At 35.4% G+C, this 16,784-nt stretch overlaps 2 protein-coding genes and 1 long non-coding RNA gene across 3 annotated transcripts; 1 reads left to right on the top strand and 2 right to left on the bottom strand.

The window, feature by feature from the left end:
• Positions 1-7,406: 7,406 nt before the first annotated feature.
• Positions 7,407-9,803, bottom strand: LOC134279673 (protein adenylyltransferase SelO-like). The gene is made up of 2 exons (XM_062762098.1): positions 9,139-9,803; positions 7,407-8,616 (listed from the first exon to the last, which is right to left on the bottom strand). The coding sequence occupies exons 1-2, from the start codon at positions 9,785-9,787 to the stop codon at positions 7,535-7,537; spliced, it is 1,731 nt and encodes a 576-aa protein (XP_062618082.1). The 5' UTR covers positions 9,788-9,803; the 3' UTR covers positions 7,407-7,534.
• A 201-nt stretch (positions 9,804-10,004) lies between these two features.
• On the top strand, positions 10,005-16,313 carry LOC134279672 (bolA-like protein 2). The gene is made up of 3 exons (XM_062762097.1): positions 10,005-10,094; positions 15,420-15,514; positions 15,894-16,313. Exons 1-3 carry the CDS (start codon positions 10,026-10,028, stop codon positions 15,991-15,993), a joined length of 264 nt encoding a protein of 87 aa, XP_062618081.1. The 5' UTR covers positions 10,005-10,025; the 3' UTR covers positions 15,994-16,313.
• Positions 10,919-11,958, bottom strand: LOC134279671 (uncharacterized). The gene is made up of 2 exons (XR_009994693.1): positions 11,710-11,958; positions 10,919-11,203 (listed from the first exon to the last, which is right to left on the bottom strand). It is a non-coding gene; the product is annotated as an uncharacterized LOC134279671 (long non-coding RNA).
• Positions 16,314-16,784: the final 471 nt, after the last annotated feature.

Here is a 16,784-nt window from a genome sequence, read left to right as displayed (position 1 = left end):
CCACAAGCTAATCTCTATGCCACTCGCAGACCTCTAGGGACTAGAAATTTAGCCGTAGAAGAAGATAGAGGAATTCCAGGCACTATTAAGGTGTTTCCCTCACAAACCCCTGTGGTCATTTGTTTATTAGCTCAATGGGATTATGGAAAAGCAAGTCACCGACCTAAAAGAATTTCCACTTATGAGGATACCCCACAAAACAGAGAGCAATGGTTTCAAACTTGTTTACAAGAAATGGGGGAAAGTTTACCTTACCAGACTTATGCTTTTCCTTACAAGATTGGGTGTGGATTAGCCCAAGGAAATTGGATTCATTATAGACATTATATTGAACAATTTGTACACACTTATGAAAAACATGTGTACATTCTTCATCATCATCATTAATTGTGTATTTTCATGTGATGTAAAAATAAAGAAAAAAAGTACCTTTTTATCTGTCATACTCTAATGTCTGTTTTAAACAGGAGGTCCACTGTAATCCCATGCACTCATAAGCAGATCTCTGGAGGGGTCAGTAGAAAACACTCAAGTAGTTTTTCTTTTCCCCTGTGATATAATGTCAAATATTTTAATGGAAAATTCAGAAATTTATTAGCACTTAAAGATTAAAAACTTGCTATCTTTATGGTATTGATTTCCATTATCAGATTTTATTTTTTTTTTTATCCATTTTTTAAAAATATAAACATTTAAAATAATTATCTTAATAATGAAATAAATTAAAATGATATTGAAACTTTTTTTTTCAATTCATATTAAATGTCAAAAAAATGTATTTTTTAAAGACAGATTTTATTTAAGTTTTTTGTTTTTTTTATCATAATTGATTCACTGTGTATTTTCCCAAAGGAAGACCAGCAGCCAGCAAGCTTCACTTCACTTAGAGAATGGATTGGTTAGGAACAAAAACATATCTTCCAGGTTTGAGGACTGTATAGAAAAATAAAACCCATTTTGTTATTAAATTACATGAGACAATGCCTCTTATAAATGTAATGCAAAAATAACATCTCTTATATATATGGATTCCTATACTCTAATTATATTAAATGTCATTTGTAAAATGTATTTTTTTAAAGACAGATTTTATTTAGGATCGACTTTTTAAATGATGTCATGAATAGCAGGCCATACTTTAAGCACATGACAAAAACATTTTCTCAAATTACACACAAATGGGCTATTTAGCATAGCTGACATTAAACATAATCACAATTATAAACAATGTGAAACAACTTTAAACGACCTACAAGGTAGATTACAAGCCTTTTTCACTGGGGTAAAATCTTGCCGAAATTCGCTATGGCCGCCGATCTCGAACCCGACTGTATAAAGATGAAGTCATAAAAATAACATAACAGTGATGTAGTATTTTTTTTTATAAAAAATTTTATTTCTTAAAAACTAACAATGCTTCTAACTGTCGAATTCTCCTCCGAAATCTTATTCGATCCGCTACTAATTGCATCCAGGGACTTCTCCGGTCTTCGGGGGGTAATTCGTAGATTTGATTGAGGCTGGTATTAAAAGTTACGGATTTCCTAGCCTGTGTGAAATTTCCAGGTATTTCATTCCGTATTGAATACATACTTTCTCCATCGCATCTATGTCCTGCCACAGTAAAATCACTTTGGCCGCTTGGGGATGAGTTAGGAAACTGTAAGGCTTTCCGAAATAACGGGTCAGGTTCAGTCCGTACCATTTCTGGGGCAGAATTGTTTTCATATGACGACATAGAAAATGTATGGTAGCTAGTCTCCCCATGGTCGTCGCATGATGTGATAAGGCTAGGCATTGTAACCACAAATCCTGAGGGGTTTCCATGATAGTGGTCGCTTCCTGAAATACTTGTTCTGCCTCCGGGGGTAGAGATTCTTGGTGGTTTTGTGCCCATTGTACTAAACAATCATACCCATCTAAAATCAGAGAATGAGTGTGTATCAGGGTTGACATGATAGTCGATTGTGAAGAAAGGATCAGACTTTTCTTCTCATTTATACCCCCTCCGTATAAAACGTAGGTAAATCGTATATATTTTTTTTTTTGCACAGGGTCCCCCCCTTACAGGTGATGCAACAGGTATCAAAAAAGATGATGCAATAAGTATTAAAAAGATGATGCAACAGGTATCAAAAAGATGATGCAATAGATATAAAAGATGATGCAATAGATATATAAAGATGATGCAATAGATATAAAAGATGATGCAATAGATATATAAAGATGATGCAATAAGTATTAAAAAGATGATGCAATAGATATAAAAAGATGATGCAATAAGTATTAAAAAGATGATGCAACAAGTATAAAAAAGATGATGCAACAGATAGGTATATAAAGCGGAGCTGGGATTTGACGATCAGTCTTGCTTGACATTTCGAACTTGACAGACGTGAAAAATATTATGGAAGAAGCAATGATGAATACCCCACACAACCCCAGCTATGTGACACCTGAAGAATATGTAGGAGCCCCCTATAATTTTCAAGAATATGCGAATAAAGAAGATATGGGCATCTTGAATACAACTGTGGATGGAATTGTCAACATGCTGTCTGGTATTGACAACAAGATGAATGATATGAACAACAAGGTGAGTGATGTTCAAAACCAGCTGAATCATCTGAAAATTTACATCACTAAAATGAAAGGAGGAAGCACTTACCAGAAAAAAGAAGGGGGATCCGGAGAGACTAAGAAAACTAGACAGACGGATCCATGCTACAGGTGCAAAGAGTTAGGGCATTGGGCCCCAGATTGTCCCAAGACAGATTTGTGCTACAAGTGCGGGATATCTGGTCATTGGGCTAATCAGTGTACAGAGGATGAGGAGGATCAACAATTCGTCAAAGAAATACAAAAAATGGAGAAAAAGCCTCAGGAACCCAAGAGGAAACTACCCCTGACCACTGATAAGGCACAGAAGAAGAAAAAGTAAATTGTTGTATTTTTTCACTTGAATAAAATTGCTGTGTTCTTTTGTTTTGGTCTTGTGTGTTATTTGTTAATGTTTTGAGGAAATCCAGTTTGAAAGATGATGCAACAGGTATCAAAAAGATGATGCAATAGATCTAAAAAGATGATGCAATAGATATATAAAGATGATGCAATAGATCTAAAAAGATGATGCAACATATGTACTGAATTGACCCACTTATCCCCTCCAGGGACTGCACTCTCTTGACCCGCCTATCCCCCACAGGGGCTGCGCTCCCTTGAACCCCCTATCCCCCCAACCCCAAAAGTGCACTTGGTTGACCCGCCCGGCCAGGCCGTTTATACTACTGTGCTATTTGCCCATGGTGAATAGTCCTCAAACTATTCAACGGCAGCATTCGATTTCCCTCGCTTTTCATCTCTGAAAATCTTGACTTCTGATTACATGGATTGTGACGCGTATATATTATGACGTAACAAAAGTTAAGTCAGAACCGGTATTATATATATGGAATATCATAATTGTGTGTACCCTGGACTCCCAAAAGTTAACAAAAGTTAAGTCAGCATCGGTATAATAAAACACCTATTTACTGACTATTCGGACAATAGCAAGTTTATCGTCCCCCTCGACAGCAAACTATTTCCCTCGGCTGCGCCTCGGGAAATAGTTTGCTGTCTTGGGGGACGATAAACTTGCTATTGTCCTCATAGCCAGTAAATAGGTGTATACTATGTTATGTTCTTTAACGATTAACAGGATGATAACTCGATCGCTCATTCAATTTTCTAATCTGCCTGAGTTAAGGACCCTCTCTACACTGCACCCAAATTTCATGGTACTAATGCGTGTAGTTAGACTGACCCACCATTTGAAATCAAAAGGAATAAATTGTAATCTGCACTGTATGACAAATTTTTAAATAAATCCATGTATTCTAAACATTATGTTAGACCAAGATAGAGTAATTGAAAACTTTATTTGCATGTATTTTCTCCATTTGAATAATCAAAAGCAATTTTTCTTCGTCATTACTTCACTGTCTTCAAAGATTTTTCCTGGATAAAGAAGGCACGCTCCCTATATTAGAAATGGATTAGTTTATTTCAAAATAGCCTCCTTTACACTATATAATTTTCTCAAAGTCCAAAAAACATTTTTCGTCAGTGTGTAGAGGGTTCTTAATGTCCACAATTCGCAATACCTCTGCAAGTCTGAAGTTGAACAACATGCATGAGAAAGTCACCATGCCTAGAATGAATGATGACGCAACAACATCGCAACGGTCAATACAACAAGAGGCCCATGGGCCACATCGCTCACCTGAGAAGCTTTGACCATTCTGTTCTTTACCAGATTTCCCCCTTGTTATACATAATGCATCCCCACCCTACCCCATTGATCATAATTTAGACATTTTGAAATCTACGCTACCCCATGATCCTTCCATGGGCACTTGTGTTTCAGCTTTTTTGGCCCAGTGGTTCCTGAGAAGAAGATTTTCAAAGATTTTTCCTATATTATTTCTATGTAAAACTTTGATTCCCTATAATGGCCCCACCTTTTCCCCGGGGGTCATGATTCCTACAATTGAGAATTTACACTAACCCAGAATGCTTCCACATAAGCTTCACTTTTTCTGGCCCAGTGGTTCTTGAGAAGAAGATTTTCAAAGATTTTTCCTATATATTTCTATGTAAAACTTTGATTCCCCATTGTGGCCCCGCCCTTCCCCCGGGGGTCATGATGTGAACAATTTAGAATCTACACTATACGAGGATGCTTCCACATAAGTTTCAGCTTTTCTGGCCCAGTGGTTCTTGAGAAGAAGATTTTCAAAGATTTTTCCTATATATTTCTATATAAAACTTTGATTCCCCATTGTGGCCCCGCCCTTCCCTCGGGGGTCATGATGTGAACAATTTAGAATCTACGCTACCCCAGGATGCTTCCACATAAGTTTCAGCTTTTCTGGCCCAGTGGTTCTTGAGGAGAAGATTTTCAAAGATTTTTCCTATATATTTCTTTATAAAACTTTGATTCCCCATTGTGGCCCCGCTCTTCCCCCGGGGGTCATGATTTGTATAATTTAAAATCTACGCTACCCCAGGATGCTTCCACATAAGTTTCAGCTTTACTGGCCCAGTGGTTCTTGAGAAGAAGATTTTTTAATGACCCAACCCTATTTTTGTCTTTTCTTAATTTAATATCTCCCCTTGCGAGGGGATATGTCCCTTCATTTTTACAATTTAAATTCCCCTTCACCCAAGGATGCTTTGTACCAAGTTTGGTCAAAATTGGCCCAGTGGTTCTTGAGAAGAAGTCGAAAATGTGAAAAGTTTACAGACGGACGGACGACGGACAAAATGTGATCAGAAAAGCTGACTTGAGCCTTCAGCTCAGGTGAGCTAAAAAGGAATCTTAGCTATATAGTGACACAGTGTATTTTGACTGAATATTATTCATTATATATATTCATTAATAGCTGGACCTATCCATGCAATTTTTTAAAAGGTACATTGGAATTGGATTAAAAATTTAGAAAAAAATTTTGGCCGACAGTTACTGTGCATAAAATGAGTATCTGTTGTACCTATACGTGTATTACGGATATTGATGAACGAACATGCTTCATTGAGTAATAATTGTATATACACAATATTTATCTATACGCCTACAACATATACAATGATGAATAACTTTACTGACCCAAATAATTAGAAAGTACATTTCTGCAGTTCAATAACATCTTACATGTATTTGGTATTAATTTAAGGACCCTTTACACACTCAGATACGAAAAATAGCAAGTTGTTTTTGTATATTGCGTTTATATTGTATATAAACATTTTGGGTATCTGAGGCAAGAACATGGCATCATATAATACGCCTACAAGTAAAAGCCGCAATCAACGTACCACTAGGCCAATCACAACAAAATTTGGCACAAAGTATCCTTAGGTGAAGGGGATTCATGTTTATTCAAATGAAGGGACACGCCCTTATAAAAGGGGAGATAATTGAGAAATAGTGAAAGTTTGATGGTATGTTTTAAAAATCTTCTCAAGAACCACTGTGCCATGAAAGATGAAACTTATAGGGAAGCATCCACAACTAGGTAATGTAGATTCGAGTTTGCTTAAATCATGACCCCCGCGGGGGTAGGGCGGGGCCACAATGGCCAAGCAATTAAAGTTTTACGTAGAAATATATAGGAAAATTCTTTTAAAATCTTCTTCTCAAGAATAGCAAAGGCATGAATGATCATATTTATATGGAAGCATCCTCAGGTAGTGTAGATTCAGCTTCCTTCAAATCATAACCCCTGGGGTAGGGCGGGGCCACAATGGCCGATTGAAGTTTTTCATAGAAATATATAGGAAAATTCTTTAAAAATGTCTTCTTCTCAAGAATAGCAAAGGCATGAATGATCATATTTATATGGAAGCATCCTCAGGTAGCGTAGATTGAGGTTTGTTCAAATCATGACCCCTGGGGGTAGGGCAGGGCCACATTGGCCTATTAAAGTTTTACATAGAAATATATAGGGAAATCCGTTAAAAATCTTCTCAAGAATAGCAAAGGCATGAATGATCATATTTTTATGAAGCATCCTCAGGTAGTAGACATTCAATTTTGTTCAAATCATGACCCCTGGGGGTAGGGCGGGGCCACAATGTAAGTTCAAATGCAAGTGAAAATAAAGCCACAGGTAGTCAAAGAAATATGCAAGCATCCTTAGTTAGTGTAGATTCAAGTTTGTCCAAATCATACCCTCTCTGTTTTAAGGATTGGTTGGGACCACTATTGGGTTTAAACTTCATTTTTTAATAATAAACTGATTTCTGCATTTTTCCTAGTCATGCACGCTCTGGTGAGCGATGTGGCCCACGGGCCTGTTGTTTTGCTTGTCAGGTTTCTTTTTAGATCTGCTTAATTTTTTTTATGCCCCCTCCCAATTTTAATTTCTGATTACTGAATTTCGTAGTGTACATGTGTGTATGTGTGTGCACAGTGGGCTTAGAGGAAAAGAAAGACATCTGATCTACTAATACCAATACTTTGGCAGCTGTTTTTTTTTTTTTTAAACTTGATCTCAAAATTTAAAAAGCAAAGGAAAAGGTGATATGACTGTATTCAAAAAGGACATTATTGGAATGTGATATCTTTGCAGGTTGTCAACTTTTTCAGCTAAGTAATTAAAAAATTCACTTGGTGCCCCCCCCCCTTTTCAAAACCACAATGAAACCATCACTGAATAAGTTGAATCAAGGATATCAGTTACTTATTAGGCAATATCACCAAATGGCAAATTAAATATAAAAAACGCAACTCAAAATCAGATGCATGTTGTATATGAATATCATATTTCAAAACTTAACTTTTCAAGAAGGTGTACTTTTTTTTAAATGTATAGTTATTCAATTTCATTAATAAGATATAAGACAGATACATGTAGCTCATGTAATGATCATCATCCATAGTTATATCTCTGAACATTTAATGATGTACATTCACCATGATACATGTAATATCAAATGAACTAACTGCAAAATAAAGTATGACTAAATGTCCCTGAGTTTTTACCCCACATCATGAGGAGCAGCTGACCCTGAGAGATTTGGACCACTCTGGGGGTCTGGAGGAATACCCCGCCCTCTCAGCCTCTGGGTTTAAGTCCATAGGACGCTCCAGGACCCCCAGCAGTCTATTGACCCCACTAAAGTCATTTCTGTCTGCCTTCTCTATGGCCTCCTGAGCCATCCAGTTCCTCAGTATGTATCTTGGATTGGTTTTATTCATGAGGGACTGCCTACTTTTTTCTGTGGTGCCTTCAAGTTCTAATCTTTTTTTGTAGATTATTATCCACTTCCAAAACCACTCATGGTCTGCCATTGTATTTAGAGCCCAGTAATTTTGAGGAATTGCCTCTGTTTTTAATCCAAACAGATCAATTTCTCCAAGTTCTCTAAAGGACATGGTAAAATCTGACTTTGTATCCTCCATGATTTTTATAAAGACTGCCAATAAATTCTCATCATCTTCTTTGTCTGTATACAACCCTAGTTTTTGCCTAAACAGCTTCATGAACTTGTCTTTATAAATGCTCTCATAGCCTTTCAGTATATGAGGTAACTGTTTCTGCTGCTGTTGAGTTAGTACAGGTTTTATAGCCTCCCCTAATTTCTCCAGATTAAAAACTCCAACATCGGGTTGTTTTTCATAACTGTATCTTCCTTCATCGTCTGAAGAGTTCGGTACAAACTTAGGGTTGTAATCCTCCATGAACCCAAAGGGGCCGTAATCGATAGTAATGGAGAGCAGGCTGAAGTTATCAGTGTTACAAACTCCATGAGTGAATCCTACGCTCTGCCACTGCGCGATCAGCTCAGCTGTGTCCGACACAATCATACTGTAAAGCTCCAGATACTTATCCTTGCCTGTCGAATTTATGTGTAAAAAGTAGTTCTCAATAACAAAGTTTAAAAGCTGACGAAGAAGCTGAAGTTCATTATTTTTTGCCAGGATTTCTAGCGAGCCAATCCGGAACCAGGAGTAAGCTAACCTGAGGATGACAGCGCCTCTCTCGACTCGAGGATGTCCGTCATAAAACTGGTCCCGCATAACAGGGTCGTCAGACACCACAAGAGCTGCCGCTCGACTGGTGGGTATACCTGATTATAAAGAGAGGATCACATAAGAAATGCTTGGTTCTGATTAAATGTAGCATTAAATTAATCTATTCTTGTTTTACCATTGCTAAAAAGTTTAGATTTATCTAACTGTGTCTCGGAACAAACTAAGTGTCTACAGTAGGATAGTTATCATCCATCATGACTTGCTTACTGTTTCTAGTGTCTAGAATTTTTTCATTGCAAAAAGACAATCTAAAGAACATGCATATACTGTAAATGTATTATATTTGGCGTGTACGATATTTAGCGGAAATCGTCCTTTGAACAAGTTAGCATGGAATTGATTTAGCGCATTTCTTAATGTTCTTATTTAATTATGAGTACAATTAGCATTGTACTTGAATTAGCGAAAGTTTCTTTCCGCCAGAGGCGCTAAAAAGAATACACAGCCAAACATAATATGTTTACAGTATAATGAAATTTCTGAATGTTAAATTTTTTTGATTTACAGCATGTTTGTACTGATGCAGATTCACACTTGGAAGAAAAGAATATGCATACCAAGGTGGAACATTGCCTCGCTGCATAAAAACTCCCTGACAGATGACCTGAGGACCGCCCGACCATCTCCCTGACGAGAATACGGCGTCCCTCCTGATCCCTTCAGCTGCAGTTCCCATCTCTCTCCTCTCTGATTTGTGTATTCCCCCAGCATCACCGCCCTCCCATCCCCGAGCTGACCCGCCCAATAACCAAACTGGTGTCCCCCATACCGGTGAGACAAGGGGACAGAACTCGACAACACCTGGGAGCCACTTACAAAGTCTACAAATTCTTTTGTGGTGGTTACATGGTCCGACAGATCCAAAATATCATTTAAAACTGACTTGGAATAAGATACAAGGGATGTTTCTGTCTTAAAAGGAATTGGGTAGACGGCAGAAAATAAACATTTTGGAACTTGTCTCACGTAGTTTTGCAAAATTGGGTCCAGAGGAAAGGTAGTAGCTAGGACCTGTCTTCGATCGAATCTCCAGGTTTTAAAACTCTGTAGGATAGATGTACATGGACACTTATCTCTTAGGATTATGTCGAAAATGTCAAGTCTTTTGCACTCATTGGACTTTGGGTAGACAGCGCCTAAGTAGGGAAAACACAGAAAAACGATATACAAAAACAGACAAAGTGAAAGTAGGTCGCTAGATGACATGTCATCTCGAAGAAATAAGATTGCATTCTAATAAAACGAAAACAAATTTAGTTAATCATTTTATCGAAGACTGGTGATTTTTCTTATAAAGCTATTAAAAAATCTTATATTTATAGATTTTTTCAGCTCAAAGTATTTTTTAAACTTAATAGACATTTGTAATTTTACAATTCTGCTTATTTCGTTTTATGCAGTAGTTTCTTTGTTATTCTGAAGGGGTAAAAGTAAAACTATCGGCATGTCGAGCACCGAGCACATTGAAGAAAAATTAAAATCTTCGCCGGAGCTGGCTGAATTGACCCATTTGGTAAGCGTGAAAAGGGAGATGGAAGATAATAAGATATGTCAGATGAATGTGGTGTTTGTTCAATGATAATCCTCTGTGGTTTATTAATAATTAATGGGGTGTTTGTCCAAGTGCTGTCTATCCTCTGTGTAATCCGAGATTCCTCTGACTCTAACCCCTGCTTTTATATTGTGACTTGGGCAGGGGAGACTAGCTGCAATAATGTAGCCCTCTCCGATTTTTTTTATCTGATGTTTTCTCCCAAAAAAAAAAAAAAAAAAAAAAAAAGGGAGAGGGCTACATTATTGCAGCTAAGGGGAGACCTGCCCAAGTCACAATATAGAAAACTCATTCTTCAGTACTGAGTTCAGATGTGTGACCAAAGGGTTATATTTTAAAAATAATCAATTTCATAATTTATGTATATTAATTAAGTCAGTACTCTTCCTGCTTCTGAAAAAAAATGAAGGGAAGATAATCTGAAGTCTTAAAGAGGAGATAGGTGTCCAAATGTACAAGCATGTCTGAAATTTTATGTACGTAACTTGGTGTCCACAGTGACTGTTTTTTAGAACAATCAGCTATTCTTTTCTGGTGAATCCTTTTTGAAGTATATAAACACTAGTTTGCATGTTTTATTGCATAACTTATTTCTGCCTTATTCCATTACAATTAGAAAATATATCCAAGACAACCAATGGACACCGTTACTTACATAAGCACTAAACAAGTAACATGTTACTAGAATTTAACAAGTTGTTAAAATATGAAAATAATGTAATCAATAAGGTATGATGAAATCATGTTTAATGTTATATTAAATGGAATTTATTTAAAAAGTCACAATTTTTATTTCTAGTTTCAAAAAAGGAGAAATTATGTAAGTAACATGGACACCTAACTCCGAATCAGGCTTTAAAAAGGAACAAAAAAATAACAAGACAATCGAACACTTGTCTTTAATACTTTTAATATTTCATTTCAAAGCTTAATAATAGACAAGCTTTCAAATAGAATTAATGCAGACAAGTAAATTGTCAGATGAATAACTAAATATCCTAGGTCTTCTATTTTGAGTCTTGGATCTTTGTGTCATTGTTACGAACATAATTCAGTCATTTCTTGTAAATCTGAAAGAAAAAAAAAATAAAACAAAATACAACATTATGTAATCAACACATATGCTGTTTAATTATATTTATTATATATCTTTGATAAAATCAGAAAGAAGGCAATTAAAGTACAAATTATGTCACTACTTCAAGTTTTCGTGTCTCTGTTACGAACGTAATTGCGTAAATGATATGACAATATTAAAACAGATATTCAATAAGTATTCATCCTTTGATAAGAGCAGAACAAAACTAACAAATATAGAATAAAATATAGTACAATATAACTTTATCATTAATAGATTATACAAATAATGCAAAAACACTTATGTTCGTAACAAAAGACGCGAATCAAAAGTCAAATGTTAAACCGAAAGTCCTCGACTCGGACAGATTTATGCATTTTGTATGGTCATAAGAGACATATTTCAGTTTCTGATTAATAGCTACATGGTATAAAGATACAATGACTGTATTTACGTGTTAAACATTCACTAAAATTGATACAATATGAAAATACTTACCGAATCTATTATGTTCGTAACTTCTTTTTTTCCACATGGACACAATGAGCATCGCCATGTTTTCTAGCAGACAGCTGCGCAACCTTTCTACTTTCGTTTTTAATTTATAATTACACCACTGCTACGGACTTTTTGAGCCAAACTTATGATTCATTGGCTGTTATTTTAGCAATCATACTGAAAGCTATTATGTTCGTAACGGTCAAGACACCAAACATTTTACAATCAGAGATCATTTTAAAATTACAAAAAGAACTGAGTTATGTTCTTGAAGCATATTGTTAAAAATAATTTATCACACATACTCATTAATTTAACACAGAAACTGAACTTGACAAATTATTTAATGTTTGTAGAGAGGTGTTAAAAAGTTCAATGCATATGGACACCATGCGTTACGAACATAAACCACAAATTTTTAAGTTCAGAAAAAAATAATTAAGATAATTTTAGCATGTTTGACAAAATAAATATATTATTTCATTTACATGCTAAGATAATGTACACAAATATCATGCCAAATGATTTTATTTTTAAATAAAACAACATCTTTATGCCTATTCGAAAATTATGTCACATTTTCTGCATCTGATATCCCCTGAATGCAATACAACAATGATCAATAATTTTTTTATTCCTCAACTCATATCCACAAAACTATTTATACTATATCCTTACACAAGTATCAAATCATATCAATATCAATCTATCTGCTTACACTTTATTTATTGGAAAACAAAGGAGAAAAGAAATACATTTTAAAAATTCACCAGTACTGAAGAATGAGTTAGAAGCAGGGGTTAGAGTCAGAGGAATCTCGGATTATTCTCGGTGGTTTATTAATCTGGTGTTTGTCTACTGATTATCCTATGTGGTTTATTTAATTTATGAATTATGTGGTGTTTGTCTACTGATTATCCTATGTGGTTTATTTATGTGGTGTTTGTCTACTGATTATCCTCTGTAGTTTATTTATGTGGTGTTTGTCTACTGATTATTCTCTGTGGTTTATTTATGTGGTGTTTGTCTACTGATTATCCTTTGTTGTTTATTTATGTGTTGTGTGTCTACTGATTATTTTCTGTGGTTCATTTATGTGGTGTTTATCTACCGATTATCCTCTGTGGTTTATTTATGTGGTGTGTGTGTCTGCAGATTATCATCTGTGGTTTATTAATGTGGAGTTTGTCTACAGATTATCATCTGTGGTTTATTTATGTGGTACATTTTTTTGTCTACTGATTATCCTCTGTAGTTTATTTATGTGGTGTGTGTCTACAGATTATCATCTGTGGTTTATTTATGTTGTGTTTGTCTACTGATTATCCTCGGTGGTTTATTTACATGGTGTTTGTCTACTGATTATCCTCTGTGGTTTATTTATGTGGTATTTATCTACTGTCTATCCTCTGTGGTTTATTAATGTGGTGTTTGTCTCTGATTATCCTTTGTGGTTTATTTATGTGGTGTTTGTCTACTGATTATCATCTGTGGTTTATTTATGTGGTATTTATCTACTGTCTATCCTCTGTGGTTTATTTATGTGGTGTTTGTCTCTGATTATCCTTTGTGGTTTATTTATGTGGTGTTTGTCTACTGATTATCCTCTGTGGTTTATTTATGTGGTGTTTATCTCTGTTTATCCTCTGTGATTTATTTATGTGTATTGTGTCTACTTATTATCCTGTGTGGTTTCTGTATGTAGTGTGTGTCTACTGATTATCCTGTGGTTTATTTACGTGGTATGTGTCTACTGGCTATCCTATGTGGGTTATTTATGTGGTGTTTCTTTACTGATTTTCCTATGTGGTTTATTATGTGGTGTTTGTTTACTGATTATCCTCTTTTGTTTATTTATGTGTTGTGTGTCTACTGATTGTTTTTTGTGGTTCATTTATGTGGTGTTTATCTACCGATTATCCTCTGTGGTTTATTTATGTGGTGTGTGTGTCTACAGATTACCATCTTTGGTTTATTTATGAGGTGTTGTCTACTGATTATCATCTGTGGTTTATTTATGTGGTGTTTGTCTACTGATTATCTCTGTGGTTTATTTATGTGGTGTTTGTCTACTGATTATCATCTGTGGTTTATTTATGTGGTGTTTGTCTACTGATTATCTCTGTGGTTTATTTATGTGGTGTTTGTCTACTGATTATCCTCTGTGGTTTATTTATGTGGTACATGTATTTGTCTACTGATTATCCTCTGTGGTTTATTTATGTGGTGTTTGTTTACTGATTATCCTCTGTGGTTAATTAATGTGATGTTTGTCTACTGATTATCCTCTGTGGTTAATTAATGTGGTGTTTGTCTACTGATTATCATCTGTGGTTTATTTATGTTGTATTTATCTACTGTCTATCCTCTGTGGTTTATTTATGTGGTGTTTGTCTACTGATTATCCTCTGTGGTTAATTAATGTGGTGCTTGTCTACTGATTATCCTCTGTGGTTAATTAATGTGGTGTTTGTCTACTGATTATCATCTGTGGTTTATTTATGTGGTATATATCTACTGTCTATCCTCTGTGGTTTATTTATGTGGTGTTTGTCTCTTATTATCCTTTGTGGTTTATTTATGTGGTGTTTGTCTAAGATTATCCTCTGTTGTTTATTTATGTGGTGTTTGTCTCTGTTAATCCTCTGTGATTTATTTATGTGTAGTGTGTCTACTGATTATCCTCTGTGGTTTATGTATGTGGTGTGTGTCTACTGATTATCCTCTGTGGTTTATTTACATGGTATGTGTCTACTGGCTATCTTATGTGGTTTATTTATGTGTTGTTTGTTTACTGATTATCCTCTGTGGTTTATTTATGTGGTGTTTGTTGACTGATTATCCTCTGTGGTTTATTATGTGGTGTTTGTCTACTGATTATCCTCTGTGGTTTATTTATGTGGTGTTTGTGTCTCTGTTAAATCCTCTCTGATTATTTATGTGGTGTTTGTGTCTCTGTTAAATCCTCTCTGATTATTTATGTGGTGTGTGTCTACTAAATATCCTCTGTGGTTTATTTATGTAGTGTTTGTCCCCTGATTATCCTCTGTGGTTTATTGATGTGGTGTTTGTCTACTGAATATCCTCTGTGGTTTATTTATGTGGTGTTTGTCTATTTATTATCTTCTGTGGTTTGTTTATGTGGTGTTTATCTACCGATTATCCTCTGTGGTTTATTTACGTGGTATGTGTCTACTGGCTATCCTATGTGGTTTATTTATGTGGTGTTTGTTTACTGATTATCCTCTGTGGTTTATTTATGTGGTGTTTGTTTACTGATTATCCTCTGTGGTTTATTAATGTGGTGTTTATCTACCGATTATCCTCTGTGGTCTATTTATGTGGTGTTTGTCTGCTGATTATCCTCTGTGGTTTATTTATGACTTATGTGGTGTTTGTCTACTGATTAGCCTCTGTGGTTTATTTATGTGGTGTTTGTTGACTGATTATCCTCTGTGGTCTATTATGTGGTGTTTGTCTTCTAATTATCTCTTTGTGGTTTATTTATGTGGTGTTTGTCTATGATTGTCCTCTGTGGTTTATTTATGTGGTGTTTTTCTACTGATTATCCTCTGTGGTTTATTTATGTGGCGTGTGCCTTAAGATTATCCTTTGTGGTTTATTTATGTGGTGTTTCTCATTTGATTATCCTCTGTGGTTTATTCATGTGGTGTTTGACCACTGATTATTCTCTGTGGTTTATTTTGTAGGAAGTGGTTGACATGTCAGATGGCTGTGGTGCCAAATTTCAGACGGTAATTGTGTCTTCAAAGTTTGAAGGGCTCCCTCTTCTTCAAAGACACAGGTAAGAAAAACTTTGTCTAGAAAATTAGACCAGAGATTTTATATGAGATTAAAAAAGATGGGGGCTAGAACTGGCAATCAAAAATTTACAACGGTTAGAATATATTTGAAAATCTTTTCAAGAACATTACAGCCATGATTAGTATTAAGGAAACATTCTCAGAAAGTGTAGATTTAAGTTCAAATTATTACCACCTGGCAATAGGTTGGGGGCCACATTATATTGAAATTTATGGGAAAAAATCTGCTGATGAATAGCAGCAGAACCATCCTAACTTAGGCATGTATTGTAGGCTATAGGCCTCTTGTGCAAAACTTGTTTTCACTCTCATGATGGGAAGACAACTGAGTGACACAAGTATATCAATTTTGTCTTGCAGATTGGTAAATAAGGTCTTAGAAGAGGAACTGAAGGTGATCCATGCCTTTCAGATGAAGACCTTGACACCTGAACAGTGGGAGAAAACGAAATCCTCGTGATATGGGTCAGGAGAGCGTTTGATGTGGTGGGGTGTTACCCCAAGGACTGTGAAAGATATTGAAGTGGACTGAAATCTGTTACAACATGCAACAGATCTGGAAAGAACAATTGTTTACTTTCTATTTTATTCTATGAAATTAATGTACACAACTTCCTATAGTGAATCTTATCTCAAGAGCAAGGGTAAGCCACACATATCTTGCTCTTTGCTGCGGCTGTATAGATGCATGTAGAACTTCCTAAATATACAGAGAAAGTATGTTTAGGAACACAATTGCTTTGGTGTTTTTTAAGTGAAATAAATTATATAAGAAATATTTGTATGTGTATTTTCTGTGGTGATTTGCTTACATGTACTTTTAAAACTTTCTACATGTACAGAAAGAGATATGTGTTAGATTGCCTTGCGCTTTGTTTTGATTACAATGAAATGATTACTCATCCTCATAACGCCAAGGGTCATGAATCCACATATAGTTGTGGGCCCTATGACAAATTTAAATTATATTTGATGTTTTTAATTACATGCTCACCTCTCATGGAAAAAACACCAATTGAACTGGGGACTATCATAAGTTAACATAAAATGTGAACAGAAATAAAATTATACCTCACTGATTGTGGTACATGTACAGGTTGTTTGTGACCAATATAATGACAATATGATTGGTTAGGAGGTAGAACAAAGAATCGAGATTTTATATCTCCAGAGGACATTCCTGGAGTCAGTACTTTAAAATATCTAATGGAGTTTGTCTAGGGTTCCACCTCATTGTGTGGACTGGGATCC

The sequence above is a fragment of the Saccostrea cucullata genome, unplaced genomic scaffold (genome assembly GCF_032062105.1).
Source record: "Saccostrea cucullata isolate Sc308-1 unplaced genomic scaffold, CSIRO_AGI_Scuc_v1 ctg6226, whole genome shotgun sequence".
Lineage (NCBI taxonomy): Eukaryota > Metazoa > Mollusca > Bivalvia > Ostreida > Ostreidae > Saccostrea > Saccostrea cuccullata.
Note: the sequence above shows the minus strand (reverse complement) of the source record. Positions and strands in the feature narration are given on the sequence as shown.